Below are 18,964 nucleotides of genomic sequence, written 5' to 3' on the forward strand. Positions count from 1 at the left end.
TAACCACCTGTGGCTTCATCCGTTGTCTCACTGCTCCGTGTGTCTCTGAACAGGATCTGAGGAGGAGTGCATCAAGCTGAAGATGTTGGTGTTTGACCTGGAGAGACAGAACAGAGCACTTTGTGAGCTCTTTCAGCAGAAACTGCCCAACCACCCCACTGCTCACTACCAGGTAAATCAAACTATAGTGATTCATAAGTGACTTTGTATCATATGCACTCTGAACTTCTTCCACTGAAGCCTTGCGGAGTACTGCTGCACATGTGAATCATTTGAATCAGTGTTGTTTGAGCTGAAGACTACACATTTGAAAATGTTAAACCTCTTGTGATGAGGAATTAGAAGAAAGTGAGTTTACTGGACCTCTTTAAGCCTCTGCTAATCTCCACTTCAGGCTAACAGCTTGAGATTACATTAGCCACGACTAGCATAACACACCCAAAGCTCCTGCTGACCTGTCGGTGGTCAAGTTGCATTGTGGGTAATGTAGTCACCATTGTCAAGGAAGGAGAATGTGTGAAATAAATAAAAAATGTCTCTGGTTCTGCTGCATGGATTTTTGTCCTGATCTTTTTATTTCTGATCATATGTTTGACATGTAAAATCATAATCTGCAAATTAACAAGAAACTACAGCTGTCAGATGAATGTTTTGAAGTAAAAAGTACAACATTTCCCTTTGAAATATAGCGGAGTCAATGTATAAAGTAGAAGAAAATGGTACCCCACAAATTCACTTAAGCACAGTACTTGGGTAAATGTATACAATGCACAGCTCTGATTCTCATAAACCGAAGGAAGCTGCTAATTTCTTTTTCACCTCAGCCTCATTCTTTCAGACGCTGCTGGGCCAGTAATGTAGAAGAAAATCTCAGGCTTTTAAGCACAGTACTTGAGTAAATGTATACAATGCACAGCTCTGATTCTATATTTTCTTTTTCCAACAGATGCAGTAGAACAATTGTTCCAACAGATGCCAGAACAATATAGCTACTAGTTATTTGTGTATACGATAGCCTCTAGTGTATACAGTGTCATCATAATTGCCTCATGAATCTCCCATTACAGGTCCAGGCGGGACCCCTCCCAGACTACAATGCACAGCTGCACAATGACTCTGCCAAACAGGTGGAGCCTGCACAGACTGAAGCACAAGCCAAGGTGATTATTCCAAAGCCTTTTGCAAACATTAAGAGTGAAACAGTGGGATTATGTCAAAGCCTCTTAGTGAGACCTGTGTTTGACGCTATAACGAGCTCTGACATTTGCTCTGTTTTCAACCATTGTGCTTTCAAAAGACGATCTGCCCTGCTCTCATTTCCTGTACGCAAACACTCTAAAGGTCTCGGTGAAGTAAATTGTTTGGCTTCGCATTGAATTTTATGCTGACGTAGATCTTTTTCTGTCCAAAGGGAAATGGCTACCGCACACAGCATGCCTCCCCCGGCCCTCGTGGCCCAGCCGCCTCCATGGAGGCCCTGTCTCCCTTCTTCAAGAAGAAAGCACACATCCTGGAGGTACTTCGCAAGATGGAGGAGACGGACCCTCTGAAATTCCACCCGTCGACCGCAAGCTTGTCTTTCTGCGACTACAGCCAGGTGCTAATGTCCACAGAGGCTGTTTTAGCTTCTGCGGACCCCCTCCCACTACCCTGCAAATCCCACCACACACACTGCCACTACTCGTGCTCTGACACTGACTCACACCAGCATGTCAACGGCGACGGGGCAGTGAAGTGTGAGGGAGGGAACACCTGCTGTTTACACTGCAAGAGGAGCCCAGGCAGTCCTCCAAAGCCATGCAACCACGTCTGTAGTCCTTCAAAAGCCCACTCAGCCACCCAGAGCCATGTAGTTCCTGCAGCTGCTATAAGCGAATGTCACAGTAAGAACCGAACGGCGGAGTCTGTTCCCCCGTCTAAACAATGCACCAAGAATGAAGCCCACCAGCAACCGGCAGGCGCCACCGCCCTCTCCTCAGTGACCGAAACAACCGATCAGAGTCTGGAGGTTATGGAGGTGGAGCAAGAGCAGGACAGCTCTGAGAGTTGTCCAAACGCTAGTGTCTCTGAAGAGCTCACTGGTTTCTGTCCCATCTCCCACCTGCCCAGCTCTGTGAAGGAGACTGCACAGGTCTCCCACGCTGATATGGAGACAAGTGATGGTGTTCACAACGGCGTCAAGCCTGCCATGTCGAATGACCCCTCAGCCGTCCCTGAGAAAGATTGCACAGATCAGGAGGCCTCTTCCGTGAGAGCCAGTGCCTCCGTCAGCCCCAGCACGTCGTGCCTCAGCGACGTCAAAACCGCCGCCATCAACTCGCCGTCCAAACTGCTCAAGTTCTTGAAGATTCCCTCCATAGGGGAGAAGTCTCAACCTTCAACCTCTGCCGTCCGTCTGAGCCCCCAACTCACCCGCAGCTCCAGGATCCCGTGTCGCACAAACAACTACGAGGTCTACCACTCGCCTGTTCCCACACGCAGAGCCACAACCACAGAGAGGTGCAGGCAGCCCCCTCCACCACCCGCCAGGTCTGAGTCGTACCCCGCCACGCACTCAGCACCGACTTCCCCTCCTCAGCCCGAAGACATCTCCCCCCCGCCCGCTCAGGATATAAGCTACAGCAGCCTCTCTGCACCTAAAGCCAGTGCTGCTACGAAGATGGGAGCTCCGTCCTCCGCACCCTCCTCCTCACCCAAAGTATCTCAGAGGGTTCCTCATTATGAAAATGTCTGTGTTTTGTCTACCAACTCCAGAGAGGAGGAACCACCCCAGGTCCTTGAAAAGAGAACCACACTTCCATCCCAAGCAAAGGCGAACGGGAGTGAGAGGAAGCTTGTTAAGTCGCTACCAGAGAGTGTCCTCAACCCTCCTCCTCCTCAAAGGAAGCAGTCGTCCTCGTCCACGTCAGAATCCTCATCAGATGAAGATGAGGATTCAGACAGCCCAGTATGGGTTAACCACCACAGCCTGCCCAATACGTCCGCCATCAGCAAGGTCTCGCAAGGCAGAGCCAACTACTCTCAAACCAGAGAGAAACAGGTGGCAGATGTCAGGGAGATCACCGCGCAGAGCTCTGAGGTTGCCCAGCAGCAGCAGCAGCCGCCGCCACCTCCGGTCAGGAGGAGCGACTCTTCCATCCCCAAGAGGCCTGCCGCCGGGGTGGCCAGACCCCCGGCTGATTCCAGTCACCACGCTTTCAAGGACAGGCTGGCAGCGCTTGGAAAGCTGAGGAGCTCTGAGGATTTACAAGTCGGTCTCAGGCCGGTCGACACGGTGAATGAGGGCGCCTACGAAGAAAGACTGAAGGAGCCCATGGAGCTCCAAAAAGAGGAGCAGAGACATTCAAAATACACAGACGCTTCGGATGGTAAACCCAGAGTCATCAGTGGTGGTTTGAAGTATCCTGCCTCGTCTCAGCTGTATGAACAGGCTGTAAAATCTTCTGGTTCAGCGGTGGTTAAACAAGAACTGTGCTTGACCAAGACAGAGAGTCCCAAGAGTAAAATTGGTCTGCCGTCCCCCAACGCAGATGCTCCGCAGGTACTACGCAACAACATGAAGTGTCCTGGCTCCCTGAATCTGGCCTATAACCTCAAACCAGTTGTTGGTCCTCACAGTAGCAACAGCCCCAACAAAGTCCCCCCAAAGTCGCCGTCCAAACCTTGCCAGGCCACGTCCGTCCACAGAGGGGGGAAGCCTGCAGAGGCCCCACGTTACTCGTCCAAGTCAGAAGAGAGGACCAAGATCGGCAGCAAAGGGAAAAAGAACCCTATGTACGGAGACAGCCTCCCACCTCCTCCCCCGAGACCTCCGATGTCAGAGGGGGAGAAGCCATTGCCGCCGGTTCCCAGCCCACAATCCGCCATCGAGCAGAAGGTGATGAAGGGCATCGAGGAGAACATGCTGAAGCTCCAGGAGCAAGACCGAGGAGGGCAGCCCAGCGAGGTCAAGCAGAAAGCCTCCAACGGCATCGCAAGCTGGTTCGGCCTGAAGAAGAGCAAGCTGCCAGCGCTGAGCCGCAAGACGGACGCCACCAAAGCAAAGGACGAGAAGAAGGAGTGGAAGATCAACATCCCCTCGGTGGGCAGGGACTCTGTGAAAATGGCCACCAAGTGTAAAGAAGGAGTGGAGGGTCTGAACATCTCGACTCTGATGGAGAAGGCAGAGGGGCTGAGGAGGGCGCTGGAGGAGGAGAGGGCGTACGTGGAGAGGTCAGGGAGGGGTCACTCCTGTGAGGTGGTGATGGACCCGGCTCAGGGACAGCTGGCTGTCATGTACAGAGGAGCACGCTCTGACAACTTCATGCAGCAGCTGTTGAACAGGTGAGGACTCAACAAGGTCAAGTGGATTGTAAGGATGCTTTGTAACAAATAGTAATTTAAATTAAAGGAATAGTTTGACATTTTGTGGTTCATTTGGCAAAATCAAATACACTGGAGTTTTTTGTTCTTCTCATCTTATTTTCAGCTTTATAGTGAATGAGTATGTTTCCAAAATAGCAAACCATTTTCTTTTTATTCTTTGTGAAATCATATGATTAGTTTTGCATAATTAAATAATAAAACATTAATATATAATACATGCTATTTTAAGGTAACAAAGAAAAAAAAAACGAAGACAAATATACTAACCAATTTGAGTCATAGCAAATAAAATAAGGAAAGATGAACATATCCATCTTCTGGGGATTAGAGTTGAGGTACAGTTGTCACTACATTAATGATCCTGGTTGAATAGTCTGCATTGCAAACTATCCTTTTCAATGGGAGAATTCTAACACTGACTTTTTGTGGTAAAGCATGGACAACTTAACTCAACTTAACTTGTGTCTGATAAATATAGAGTCGACGGGAAAGACGTGATCAGTGTGCCCCAGCGTCGGCTCTCGTTCGATTGTAAGAGCTCCAAGCCGGTGTTTTGTCAGCAGGGCGACATCATCAGTCACACCACCAGTCGTGACGATATGGAGAAGGTACTTCATTAGTTTCACTTCAATTTATTTCTTTGTAGTCAAACACAAACCGACACGATGTTTACATCAACAATGGTTATAAAACCAACTGACCTAGAAGGAAAACACGACTCACTTTCATCCAATGCATCAAGCTCTCAGGTTTCAGTAGTGCACCACTGAAATTCAGTACACCACATTTACTCAGGTATTGTACTTCGATGTAAAGATTCAACGTAATTCTACCTAATTGAGTATTTCCCTTTCATTCAACTATATACTTCTCCTCCACTACATGTAAACAATACAGACAAATGTAGTCTCTGACAGCTAAAGCAACTTTCAGGTTGCAATTTTTTATTCCCTTCCTGTCCAGTGAAAACCGAACTATGTCTCTCCAGATGTGTTGATTTTTCTAAGCTAAACATACTAATAAAAAACCATCTTTTTCTGAGCTGAAAAGATGAGTTTTTAGATACATGGTTCTCACAGGACAGCGAAAGTATATGAAGTATGTTCGGATTGTGGAATTTGTACTTTTACTTAAAGTTACTACAAGGAACTTCATTTCGTGTTGATTTTCGGCGGTCCCTGTGGACGTAAGTGGTGGTGTTTCCGAGAGCCAGAGACCCTTCAGAAAACCTCTCATTTTACTGCAGTAGGGTCTGACAGTCTGCTACGAGCAGTCCCTACAGCGGGTCCAACAATAAGGCCCAGGTCTCCACCAGCTTGGTTTCTATGTTGGCTTCCTGCGGGGACCGGCAGAGCAGCGAGGCGAAGCTCAGCGGTGGTCTGGTTCCCTGCCAGAAACCCATCTGGAGTCTGAGCTGACGGAGTGTCTGGTGAACCTGCATGAATTTATCTGATTTTGTGAGGAATCCGACCCGATGACACCAATAACAAGTATTAAGATAACTATATTGAAATAGCCAATCTTCCGCTGATGGTCTCTTTTATTATGTAGGTCACATACAGATGTCAGTCTTAAATTGAGATAGTGTCATAACAAGTTCAAAGTTCATCACAGTAACTTTAATTGAACGATCTGAATACCTCTTCTACCCCTGGGGAAATTTGTTCATCATCATATAAACTTTCACGGCTAAACTTGAGTTCAACTACTGTTTGAATAGTTTCCTGCATACTGATGTGAAGAGCCGACTTTTGGTACATTCACTCCATCTGCTGCTTTGTTGTTCTTTCATGCAGGGATCAGACAGAAACGGCAAGATAACATCAGATGAAAATCTTGCAGATTCAGTTCACTCTCAACACTTTGCAGGTAAGAGTGTCTCTCAGGAATATATAAGAGGAAAGAAATATCACATAATTTTTAAGGTTTATGAGCATTACGACCTCGTTAAAGATCAATCAGACTTGTGTTGAACTAGTCTGGAAATAGATGAATGACTAAATAAAGAATTTCAAAGTGAGAAATAAAGTAAATGACTACATTTTGATGTATAATCACAGGAACAGATCACAGATCATCCGTGGTGGAATGTACATTTACTAGAAGTTATCAACGTGAGTCATAAAAAAGTCAACTCATAGCATGAAATAAAAAGTAATCGTATAGTAGGCAGTGAAAAATCAAAATAAGTCATAGCATAGTATGCCATAAAGCTATGATAAATATTATATATAAAATTCATAGTATGATTATGTTGAAAAAAGGTGAAAGAAGTCATAGTATCGTATGTTTCAAAAGTCATAGTATAGTATGTCCAAAGAAGTCATAGTATAGTATGTCAAAAAAAGTGAAATAAGTCATAATATAGTATGTCGAAAAAAGTAATAATATAGTATGTTGAAATAAGCTGAAAAAGTCGTAGTATAGTATGTTTAAAAAGTCATAGTATAGTATATCGAATAAAGTGAAAAAAGTCATACTATAGTATGTCATGATAAAAGAAAAAAAAGTCATAGTATGTTGAAAAAAAGTTTAAAAAGTCATAGTATAGTTTGTCTTTAAAAACTCATAAAAATGCCATGTATACTATGTCGAAAAAGGTCATACTATAGTATGTTGAAAAAAGGTGAAAGAAGTCATAGTATAGTATGTTAAAAAAAAGTCATAGTATAGTATGTCGAAAAAAAGTGAAAAAAAATCATAGTATGTTGAAAAAAGCTGAAAAAGTCATAGTATAGTATGTTGTGAAAAGTGAAAAGAAAGTCATGTATAGTGGGTTGAAAAAGTCAGTCTAGTATTTCAAAAACAAAGTTAGTATAGTACAGTAAATCATAGTACAGTATGTTGAAAAAAGGTAAAAAGTCACAGTACAGTTTGCGAAAAAAAATCATGGTATGTTGAAAAAAGTCACAGTATAGTATGTCGTAAGTAAAAAAAAAAATATTAATTCTATAGCATGTCAAAAAAAGTCATAGTACAGCCAAAGAGTCATAAAGTCATAGTATAGAACGTTAAAAAATGGAATAGTTTAGTATGTCGAAAAAAGTGAAACTATAGCATATCAAAAAGTCACAAAAAAGGTTCATAAAAGTCATAGTATAGAATTCCTATAACTTAAAACAATTATCAATCCCCACTAAAACATGAAAAATGTAATTTATTTTATTTACAGTGCAATTGCTATATTAATGATTCATAAACATTTCCATTTAAAAGTAAGTAAGAATACACAAATGTATACAGATACAGTTAATGTATTTGTGTATATATTATCATAGGTCTATGTTTCATAATGGGTTGATTAACTTTGTAATTATTATAATGAAGGAAAAAAATGACACACTTGAGGCACATACACATGTTTATTAATACGCACATATGGAGTGAACAAAGACACTTTTAAATCCTTTTTCTTTTGAGGACAATAATCTGTAATCGGTTTTATCACACTGTTGTATTACTACTTATACTTAAGATCTGAGTGTTTCTGCCAGTAATACAAATCTTCATCAATCCATACGGTTTTCAACTAACCATAATTTGCACAATGAGGGAAAATTAATTGTCTCACACCTTATTTAGCATATCAATGGTAAATAAACAAGGCCATGCTCCAGAGGAGTATCCATTCAGAACTTCAGTAAAATATCAAATAAATAATGGGATGTTCATTCATTTACACATTTATCTCTAAATTAATTTGTGTATTTTTATTTATAAAACATTTTTTCAGTCAGTCACAGAATTTCTCTTTTCAGGTTCTGGGGCTTCCACGTACACCCTGGACAGCGGCATCGGTACGTTCCCCCTGCCCGACTGCAGCAGCGGTGCAGCAGGACGGAGCCTGTCGAAGACGCGGGCCGGGGCCGAGCGCCACTCCTCCGGCTCCCCGGGGAGGGCCGGCCGACGGGCCCGCACCCTGGACAGAGAGCCGACGCCACAGGAGGAGTGCTACGCTCAGCACAAGCAGATGATTCCGACCATTCAGTATGGCTCCATGATGGAGGGAAGAAGCTCCGCCGGCATCATCCATGAAGGTGCCATTAAACATCCCACTTATTCATAACAGCTGAACATTCAGAGCATTGTTAGATGTCACTTAGTTATTTTATATAGCCTCCAAACGTGCTTCTGTACAATTGTTACATTCTGTAGTAATATGATGTAGTCTGCAAACTCGTACTGCACTCATGAAAGCACTGATTCTGGTCATCTATTAGGGAAATATTCTTATGATATATGTTAGTTCATTTCTGACTCACAAGGTTGAGCTACTTCCCATACTGTCGCTCAGACTGACTTTCAGTACTGACAAGGTACTGAAAATGAAACAATACTACAGTCATGCTGTGAGGATGTAAAGAACACAGACATTACACTCAAAACTAGAAAACCAAAAATAGTACAGATACACCCTCTGGGGAGCATGAACGTCTGTACAAAATATCACAGCAATTCATCCAGTAGTTGTTGAGATATTTCAGTTTGGATCCAGAGACAAGACTTTGTGCTCCTGATAGATTATATTTAGTAATGACGTGTAGAAAGAAGATAAAACGTGTCTTAAAATACTCCATGTCCAGACAAAGAGGCCCACGGAGCGAACATGTTCTCCCCTCGCTCCAAAACCTGGACCTTCCCCAACCTGAAGACACCAGCAGGGCCTGCAGAGGTTTACCTGGCAGTGGAGGAGGAGGAAGAGGAGGCGGTGTCCTTTGGATCTCCATTCAGAGGGGTAGGGATGCTATTGTATTAATAATGTAAAAAATGTCAGAAAAGACATATAAACTGTCATAGTATAGTATGCCATTTAAACCTTTTCATTACTTTTCTTGACATACCATACCTTGGCTTTTTAGAAATAATATACTAGGATTTTTTTCATACTTTTATGACGTTTTTCATAAAGATATGTCTTTTTAATGATTTTTTAAGACAAGCTATACAATTTTTTTCCCCCGATATACTAAGAATTTTGTATGATTTTTTGTTTACATACTAAACTATGATCGTTTTACTTATTTTGACTTAAAATACATTGAATTTTTTTAAAACATTCTATACTATGATTTTTTTTTTTAATACTATAGTATGACTTTTTTCACTTTTTTTCGACATACTATACTATGACTTTTTTAACATACTATACTGACTTCTTTCACCTTTTTCCAACATACTATACTATGACTATTGTCTACATTCTTAACATGAATTATTTCATCATGCTATACTATGACTTATCTCAACAAACTATACTATGACTTTTTGATGAGCTGTTTTAGATTTAGTTTATGATGTATTTTTTATGGGGTTTTCTTTCATCATGCTATAGCATGACTTTTTTTTGCAATACTTTACTAAGAAAAAAAAGCAAAAGAAAATCAGGAGACAATATTTAATTCTTTTTTTTAAAGTTATTCTTTTTTTTCTTCTCCAAATTAATGTTTTTAATTTGAACTCTTCTTATAAAAACTGTGCAGGAGTATGGTTAGAGGAATAATCTGGGTCACTAACAGACTGAGTACTTTGCAGGCAGTAAAGTTAGATACATTTTAAATCTGCACTCACATCTTACATAATGTAAAAACACAGAGCCGCATTCTCCCTTTAGAAATTATTAATCAGCTGAGTATTAAAGATTCACAGTTGTATGCTTTATATAACCCACTTTTGGTTTTTTTGCACCTGAAGGCGTTACATAAGAGGAAAGACATGACCTAAAATGTTTCTGACCCCACTGTGCCTTCTTTCAGAACATGAAGGCCGGCGGTCCCTCCTCCAGCCGGGTCGTTGACCCAGGCAGCTTGCCCGTCCCTGCCCAGTCGGGGATGATCCGCAGGGGGAAGACTCGGACTCCCAGCGTCCCCGAGATGAGCAGGGAGGCCGGGCTGGAGCTGCTCAGGGAGCGGCCTGAGGAAGCTCTCTCCCCGAGCCGCCCTCAGGTCCTGGAGACCCCCGAGTCCCTCAGCGATTCTCTGTACGACAGTCTGTCGTCTTGCGGAAGCCAAGGATGATCCAGCCAAGGCTTGTGGAGGACAGAGAGGAGCTCATCTAGTCCACAGACAATAAGACCCAGCCCCCGCTCTGAACATGTCTCCTGGTTGCTGGCTGTACTGTGATGCTGCTGAACCGCCGCCATCTTTGAGGAAGAGAAACTGTGCTGTGGTGATGATGCTTTCTCAGCAGCTGTTTCTCTGTTGCAACTGGAAAGGGATCAATAGACTTCTCCTCAGGATTTCCTATAAACATGAAGCCAAAAGCCGCCCCAAATCATATAGGTTGTTCACCTTTTTCACAATCAAGACTCTTCTGTGGACACTCTTTAATTCATGTATAGAGGACTACAAAAACGCATGGCTATGCTAATGATTAGCACAAAAGTTGTCACTCCTGGTAGTTGTTCAGCGACTTGTCTTATGTTTTGAATCATCTTGGTAGACAGATCGTCGTTGTGTACATCAAGGAAGAGCTGATCAGTTCAACGCCTGACGAAATGTATCAATACATTCATTCTGTTCTGGAAATAATTTCGTCACATAATGTATTGAAGAAAAAAAAAACAGAAAAACATCGAGCTCCTTAAAAAAATGAATGTTAATGTCTGTGATTCTTTATTGCTAAACTCATGCATCACGATTTTAAATGTATAAACGATTTTATTGAACATGTTGATATCGTTTTGCGACCGATGAAGGTTGTCAGAATATGTCTGTTTTAAATCATAATACATTTAAAGGTAATATATACCAGCAATAATAACATAGATAAGAGAAATGGCTACACTATTCAATGAATATGTATTTCTATTATTTATTTATTTTTAATGTACATCATTTGCAGTCATCTTTTCTTTCTTTGTGTAATCTTTCTGTGAAATTGCAGTCGCTTCGCTTAGTAGATTATGTTCATATCTCGTATTTCAACATCTCCGTTGCTGTTCGTTCCCTAGCCAATAGAGGTCCTATGTACCTACTGCCGTTTTTCAACTTTCTAATTAAAATGTTTTGATTTACTTCTTTGTGTTAAGTAGTTATTTTAGCCGAGCGTATCAATTACAGACATCCAATGGGTGGAAAGAGCATTTACTAAAAAGTGTTTTGTTACTAATACTTTGTGTATTTCTCTTAAATGCAAACAGTACTACACCAATTTAGCAGAAACTGATATCGTATTATTAACTCGATGCATTCCTCATCCATCAGAAACCAACATCACCCATAATGCAACTCATCCACATTTTAAACAATCTAGATTGCAGTAAAAGTAGAAAGTATACAGTATAATAAATGTAAATACTCAAGTAATGTACTAGTACCTCAAAACAGATCTTGAGTAAATGTACTTAGTTACTTACCACCATAGACTTGATTCTTAAAATTAAAGTTTGCTTTTATTACTTCTGGTACACATCCAGAGGGAAATATTTTAATCTTTACTTCGCTACATTTTGTTGACAGCTGCAGTTACTTTACAGATTAAGATTTTACTAACAAAATATAAAATATCCTTAAAATATGATCATTGTGGTAGATTAAACTACCAAACCATGTATAAAAAAACTACATTCACTTGCCACTTACATTAATGTATCTGTAATAATATAATAGTGCATTTTCTGCAGTATAAGTATGTGTACACTAAGTACATTTTGATAATACACTAAAAGTAGTCTTACCTCAAAAGGTATGAAGAATATTCCATTGCTGCCGATGTATCCACCTTCTTCTCATTGTTCCTTTAAGCAACATTTTTAGGATTGCAAATTAAGTTTTTTTCATTTTTGATTAACCTAATAACATTTTTGATTAATCATGTGGTATATCAAAAGGAAATGTCAAACAAATAACAAAAACTCAAAAAACTTATTCTATTTAAAAAATCTTACATTTCAGCGTCTGCAACTAGCAAATATTTGGCAGATTATGTGGCAGAGGATCTGATAATTGATAACTCTTTTTCAAATGCAGAACTATTACTTATTGAGTATTTTTGACAGGTATTACTACCTTATTAAAAGATCCAAATATTTCTTCCATCACTGTTAATAGCAAAATAATAATTGAAATAGCCCGATACGTTCAACACATTTATTTGAGCAAATGTATCAAATTATTAGTTTAAATTTTACATCCATAAAATAAATTCTTCACAGTATACACTTTCCAAAAATCTTAAAGGTTAACATCACATCATTTGGCAAACTACTTTCTAGACAACAGATATTTAGAGAAATTTACACAGGGAGAGGTCTGAATAACTCGCCTGCTATCCAAGACAGATGGCACCGACTCTTCCTCCTCCTCCTCCTCCACCTGCCAACACCCAAAACCCTGAATGTCCGTCTGAATTAGTTATTGTAGATCATCATGACTCCGAGAGGCTTTCAGGGTTTGTGTCAGTGTTACCAGGCTTCACCATTCTTACTCAAAATGTTGGTCACAAAACAAAATTTGTAGGAACTAAAAACAAGGACAGGGAATTTTCTCAAAGGGGGGAAATCTGTTGTCAAAATCATGGGACACCATATCTTATGACACTCCACTGAAGAGAATGGAGGAAAACTATAAATAAGCAAATCAATGAATGAAATTGAATAACTTCAAATAAAACAACGATTAGCCTCAGAAGCTGACATGACCCACTAAAAAGGAGCCCATCATGTCATTAATTTATGGCACTAAATAATGAGTATCTTCATTAAGTGCTGCTCAGCTTCTGGGAGTCTTCATAGGACAACACTCCCCTCTACAGGCCAAGCATGTTCACTGCAGCATTAGTCTAATTCTCCATTCACAGCCAGGATGGGGACTAGCGTTAGTTTACCATAAACTTACATTCAACTCTTGTTGAAAGTTTGAAAAAGAAATCAAAAGAAATTTCAGTAATATAAGACCACATAGGAGTTAATTCAATAAATGAAGACAGAAAGTGAAAAGCACCAAGTGCGTTGCAAATTGTGCCTCTTCAGACAGTTTGTTTTTAATTTCCAAACGTTCTTTACTTCTTTTCCTTCTTCTTCTCCTGAAAAAAGGGAGAAATAATCAGAGTTGTAAGACATATCAATCTTTGAAATGAATAGTTATGTAAACTTTTCAAATTTCCACTTTACTCTAAAAGGTATCAAGTCCATGGTCAAGCCCTACACCCCCGCTCTGCTACCTCGGGGCGATTGGTTGCCAGTACAGGTACAGTACAGGCGGGAAATACAAGGAGGGTGAATAAAAAAATCCTGTTTTTGCTGCACAGAGCAGTGATCAATCACATTCTAATTAATCAGCTCAATAAGAACCCTTTATTTGGTAAAAGGTAGTACCAATAAAAAAGTATACAGATGTTGAGAAACCATAACAAGGTTTCAAGATGTATGGCCGGTGAGTTCATTAAATATAATTAGTTTTCTCATTGTATTACACACCCCACAACCATCATACTGCGGTCGAGGCAGAAGTCTCATATCACAAAAAACCCCAGCAAGTAAAACCAAAAGTATCTGCATGGCTAGATTCTACTTGAGCTAGATAAGAAAATATGTTGTTTTTGTTGTGACTTGGGTGAGCTAAGCAGGTCAAAACATATAATCCAAAGTATTATAAAAAAAATAAAAAAATAAAAACTGTAAAATGCATTAAAGAACTTGTTTTTTTGTCTGTGGGCTAAACTTGTGTAACACCTCTGAGTAAATTACAATTTACCAGTTTTTCTTGTAGGAATATTCAATCTTTGAGGATGGAAATATCCTTCACCATGTACAACAAATCCCATGAAAACAGAAATAACAACAATGCCTCATAGACCGTCTCTCAATACTTTCTGATTTCCCTACGCTGTCTGTGGCTCTAAAGCCAACTGGTTCTCAGAGAAATTATTCATCTTAAAAAATAGGTCACATATACACACACCTTCTAGGCTTCGGAGATATGAGATTATCGTTCAAAATTATATTGTTTGGCCAAAATAATGGTTCTCATGTCCACGATAACAGGACGATATTTATTGAAACAAAAGACTTGGTCAATAATAAACGCCTGTTATGAATTTAGTGCTATATTCAGCCTCTCTTTTCTACTGCTTTCTATATGCTTCGACACATTGTTGTGACGTGTCAAAAAAAACAAAACACCAACAACGTGCCAGCAATAAACTGTCACCAAGTGCAATGGTGCGGCTCATTTATGTGTTTTGAATGTTTTTGGACAACAGTTAAGCTCTCTGGCACAGAGGAATGAAATATATCAGGCTTTGGAAACGCGTTTTAATAGGATCACTTTTTGCATTTTTTTGCAATAGTAATCATTCTGTCCGTCTTTTATATCATATTGTAGTTATAGCTCTTTTAATGTTTTTACTTATTTAATCTTATTTAGTATACCTGTTTTGATCTTATTTTTTTACATATGTCGCTTGTTTGCACTCTGCTGCTGTAATCCTGCAAATGTCCCCGATGTGGGACTAATAAAGGATCATTTTATCTTATTTCATTATTTCCTTTGGTCTTTTCATTGGATGTGTTGACCATAAGGAAAATACAAAATATGACAAGACGTATCCATTAACTTCACCAAAAAATAAATAAAATAAAAATGATAACATTCTGTACCTTATCGTTCATGGCAAGGATGACCATGAGTTTTCTGAAGATGGTGATGAAATCAAGGAACAAGTCCACGCAGTGCCTTAAAAAGATAAAGTATATCAGGATTGTTTCAGAACTGATACATATGCTTTGGGGAAGAAAAAAACTGAACATACATCATTCAATATCTCTAAAATAAGAGCATCTGGCTATAAAATGTATCCATTCATCTTCTAAGGGCTGAGCTCAGGTTGCACCTCTGATAAGGTCACATTAATTTAGACCCGGCTTTACTTACTTTTAGGAACTGATGCTAAACTACGCCTCACTATGGAATGATGCATTTGCATGCCATTTTGTTATGAGGAAATATGAGCCAACAGATAAGGAAAACAAGAATACAAGTTCTCACCAGATGTAGTCCTTGTCTCCATTTTCTGCTTTCTCAATGATGAGCTGAGTGTCAAACAGGACGAAGCCGCACATGATGAGCAGCCCGAGGTACATGTGTGCCTGTCAGAATACATGAAAAATAGGATTTACACCAAAACATTGACACAGCCGATCAAACGTTAAGTGAGGAATGGTTCCACTTGGTTCAGCTACCTTGAACAGCATCACAGATCCAAAGAACATGTTCATCACAGACATCAGGAACAGGAGGGAAAGGCCAGACATCAGTGTGCCTAAGAACAATCATGAGTTAAATGGGTAAATCAGGTGAAATGTAAGTATTGTTGTTAAAGTTAAGATAAGTATACGGTGTAACGGGTCACAACATTGATTAACAGCCTTTACCTCCCAGGAACAGGTAGCTCCTGCGTTTGGCATAGAGAGCGCTGAGAGTGAAGCAAACGAAAATCACAGAGGTTCCCATGAAAGCCGTCACGATGATGCTGAAAAACAAACCAGAACAAAATTAAAGTTTTCAGGAAATTCTTACTTTCAATTATATGTGTAAAGACTCTCAGAGAGACGGTTGCCAATCATCACACAATGCTCTTCTCATTGTTGTTTAGTTTATAATGTTTAACTTTTAGTCAGTTAGCTGCCAGCTGCTGATGTGCAAGTGTTAAACATTGAGTAACCTTTCACATACCTTGGATTGATGGCGATGACAAAGTCCATAGTGGGGCCAAGGCCAACACCTGGAGAGGGAGAGAGGAAGGAAAACGCTGTTTTTAGACTTTTACTTGACTGTAGACTAACAAAGACAGCACTGTTCGCATGCCAAGTGACAACAGGAACTGTTACAGCAGGTACTTTACCTGTGAGGAAGGCAAATCCTGCAAGGATAGCCAGTCTCTTCTTCTCTGTTTCAGAGTTGTGTGGCGTCATGGCCAGCCAAAACATCATCCCCAAGGAGCCGAGCACAGACAGCAAACCTCCCTGAGAACAAGGCCACAAGTTTGAGATGGAGCATCCAGTGCACAATGTGTGGGTGACGTCACTGAAACTATAGTTGTTTTGTTCCTTCACCATAAGACGTTAAGATTAGAGAAAGAAAATCACCTGAAAGGTCTTTTTTTTTTGTCTTATCACAACATATTATGGTCATTCTGATTCAAATTACAGGCAAGTATTTTGATCTCTGGTAACTGTCCTGATATACAGGAGAACGTAATCTAAAAGTCCCTTGTACTGGTTGAGGAGACAGAAGTTCTTGCTTTTTGTTCTCTCACATTTTGTCTTAGGTTTTTGATGCTTACCAGTTTTACTTATAACTTTTATGTCACTTCTAACCTTTTTTTTTTTCTTCAAATATGTTGATTTTATTGTCTAGGACCTATATTTTTTCCAAGTCAATACCAAGAAAAGCAAGCCTTTTCTTTTGTGATAATGGGCTATACAAATTTAACTAAATGGGGGAAAAAAGGGGAATTTCACCCTCAGTCTTATATCCACATTCACTTTCACATTCAGTATCTAAAACTGTAAATCCCAAAGTAATCCGCATTTTACAAACTGTTTATAGTGGAGGCAGATATATCACCTAAATGATAGACCACCTCCACTAAAATCCTAAAAAATATGAATAAACTTTCTTGAAATTAAAACTTTGCTTTCAGGGAAGAAGATGCACTACATTTCACAGAAAATTAAATGTATTCAATCGATGTAGCGTTTGCATAAAAGATCAACTAAATTAACCATAGAAAGAGAAGAATTAAGATAAGGGTAGTTTACCAACTTTGTTGAACAAACACTCGATAATGCTGGACTTAAAATGAAATGATCTATAAATAATGTTGCGCATGTAAAAACTATCACATATTTATCTGCAGTACATGTTTGCAAGCACCAGGTAACTACAAAAACGCATCAATTGGGTTAGTTTTAGTAGGACAAAGTACTCCTGTCTGCACTTTGCCTAAGAGCACCATTTGCATAGACGTACATGATCAACCTGGACAGGGAGACTCAGTTGTTTCTAGTAATCGTTACCTGAAAGAGGCGTGTGACAACATGGACGTAGGAGCCCGCTGCAGCCACGAACATACAGAGTGCCAGGCTGGAGTACACATTCTTCAAGTGCACCTGGGTGGAATGAGATCTGCAAAAATATGTTTACAATGAACAAGGCTGGGCAGTAAACACTTGAGTTATGGCGGAGAAAGTATGTGACTGAGATAGCAATCTACTGCATGCTTACGCACATTTGGGAGAACTTGAGGAGGGAGTCAAAGTTGATGTTGCGGTCAAACACGTTCATGATGAAAGCAGGGATCGAGAACTGAAGAGATTCTTGAACGAACAAAGTCTCCTCTGAACAGAAACACATACGATTACACTTGAGCTCCACTTTCACAGACAGAATCAAAGCTGTTTCACAACAACAACTGCAACATTCAAAAAAGGTTCCACTGGTGCAATTTCTTGTTAATGATCAATAGTAGGGAGCAATAGCTAGACTTACTCAGATACAATTTTGAGGTATTTTACTTGACTATTTGCATTTTTGTTCTACTTCTATCAAAATTCAAAAAGATCTAACATTACGGCATGTTTTATTCCGCCACATAAATTAAAAATAAACAGCTAGCAGTACTTTTGATATTTAGATTTTTGAAACAACACACAGGAACAGTTAATAAACTATGGTAGATTGAACTATCCAACAGTAATATAATAATATAACACTGACATAGCATGCTTTATTCTATTATTAAACAGTTCTGTACTTTTACAAGACTTAAGCAAGACTCTCCAATGAAGCACGTTCACTTAAACTAAGTTAGAATAACTTGAATTCTACTTTCACTTATCAAAAGTGCGCAGTTAAGTTAAATGAGCAGATCACTGAATGTTGACTTCGGATCTTCCTGCCAGAAATGTTTTATTTTAACACAAATATGACCTATTTATAACCATTACAGGGTGGATTGGCTACTTAAGGTTAAGGAGATAGCTGGCAGGAAAGGTTTACTGGCAGAAAGCCCCTACAGATGAACTCCCGTTGTGACGGAGTGGGACATGAAGTTGCACAACAGGTCAACACTGACTGATAAGCTCACTGACAATATATCCTCAATTCATGAGGACGATGTTGCCGTGATCTGGCAACAAAATCAAAAGCAACTGGACTTCATTAAACGTTGTGAAACACAGTTTAATCCAACACTGTGTTTGACGTATGAGGATGTGATATGGACAGCTAACGATGCTAGCCAGCTAGCTAGCTAACACTTAAATGCCTCGCTAGGCTAGCTATGCTAACGCTTCTGCAGCTCGTTTGTTTACACAACTCGACGTCTGGTTTATTAGCAAACACAAAACAATTGCAGTGTCACATATAACAGTTTATATTAATGAGGGCATTAGCAAAAAAAAATATCCTAAAAATAGCGCTTACCTTTAGCGTTGCTTCACTCTGCTACCAGCTAACAACTGTTTAGCTTCTTCTTCCTGCTCTACGTGTCAGTGGCCTGGTGACGTCACGGTCGCCACGCCCAGAAGAGTTGTAGTCCTCATTGTAGTCCTCATCCCCAATGTGTGAATTGCGGGGTTTTTTTCCCCCACGTCGCT

General features: G+C 40.0%; 2 protein-coding genes across 2 annotated transcripts in view; one reads left to right on the forward strand and one right to left on the reverse strand.

Annotated features, from left to right (window-relative positions):
• nckap5l (NCK-associated protein 5-like) overlaps positions 1 to 11,339 on the forward strand; it is a 36,877-nt gene extending 25,538 nt beyond the window's left edge. Inside the window, exons 7-14 of the mRNA XM_054609760.1 lie at positions 62 to 172; positions 1,068 to 1,160; positions 1,412 to 4,323; positions 4,844 to 4,973; positions 6,162 to 6,234; positions 8,124 to 8,402; positions 8,949 to 9,100; positions 10,119 to 11,339. Coding sequence (XP_054465735.1) covers positions 62 to 172; positions 1,068 to 1,160; positions 1,412 to 4,323; positions 4,844 to 4,973; positions 6,162 to 6,234; positions 8,124 to 8,402; positions 8,949 to 9,100; positions 10,119 to 10,379 — 4,011 coding nt within the window. The 3' untranslated portion in view covers positions 10,380 to 11,339. The remainder of the gene's footprint in view (positions 1 to 61; positions 173 to 1,067; positions 1,161 to 1,411; positions 4,324 to 4,843; positions 4,974 to 6,161; positions 6,235 to 8,123; positions 8,403 to 8,948; positions 9,101 to 10,118) is intronic.
• Positions 11,340 to 12,438: 1,099 nt separating this feature from the next.
• Positions 12,439 to 18,900, reverse strand: tegt (testis enhanced gene transcript (BAX inhibitor 1)). Its single transcript, XM_054609086.1, has 10 exons — positions 18,792 to 18,900; positions 17,596 to 17,704; positions 17,384 to 17,492; positions 16,207 to 16,327; positions 16,038 to 16,086; positions 15,737 to 15,834; positions 15,545 to 15,624; positions 15,351 to 15,451; positions 14,963 to 15,038; positions 12,439 to 13,386 (listed from the first exon to the last, which is right to left on the reverse strand). Exons 2-10 carry the CDS (start codon positions 17,649 to 17,651, stop codon positions 13,363 to 13,365), a joined length of 714 nt encoding a protein of 237 aa, XP_054465061.1. The 5' UTR covers positions 17,652 to 17,704; positions 18,792 to 18,900; the 3' UTR covers positions 12,439 to 13,362.
• Positions 18,901 to 18,964: the final 64 nt, after the last annotated feature.

This window comes from Anoplopoma fimbria, chromosome 12 (genome assembly GCF_027596085.1).
Source record: "Anoplopoma fimbria isolate UVic2021 breed Golden Eagle Sablefish chromosome 12, Afim_UVic_2022, whole genome shotgun sequence".
NCBI classification, from domain to species: domain Eukaryota; kingdom Metazoa; phylum Chordata; class Actinopteri; order Perciformes; family Anoplopomatidae; genus Anoplopoma; species Anoplopoma fimbria.

Excerpts from the sequence above, each read along its gene's own strand:
- tegt (XM_054609086.1), bottom strand. The coding sequence starts at position 17,651 with ATGAACGTGTTTGACCGCAACATCAACTTTGACTCCCTCCTCAAGTTC. Across the intron at positions 17,493-17,595 it reads CTCCTCAAGTTCTCCCAAAT|ATCTCATTCCACCCAGGTGC; the intron begins GTGCGTAAGCAT and ends ATATTTTTGCAG. Across the intron at positions 15,625-15,736 it reads GAGCTACCTGTTCCTGGGAG|GCACACTGATGTCTGGCCTT; the intron begins GTAAAGGCTGTT and ends GATTGTTCTTAG.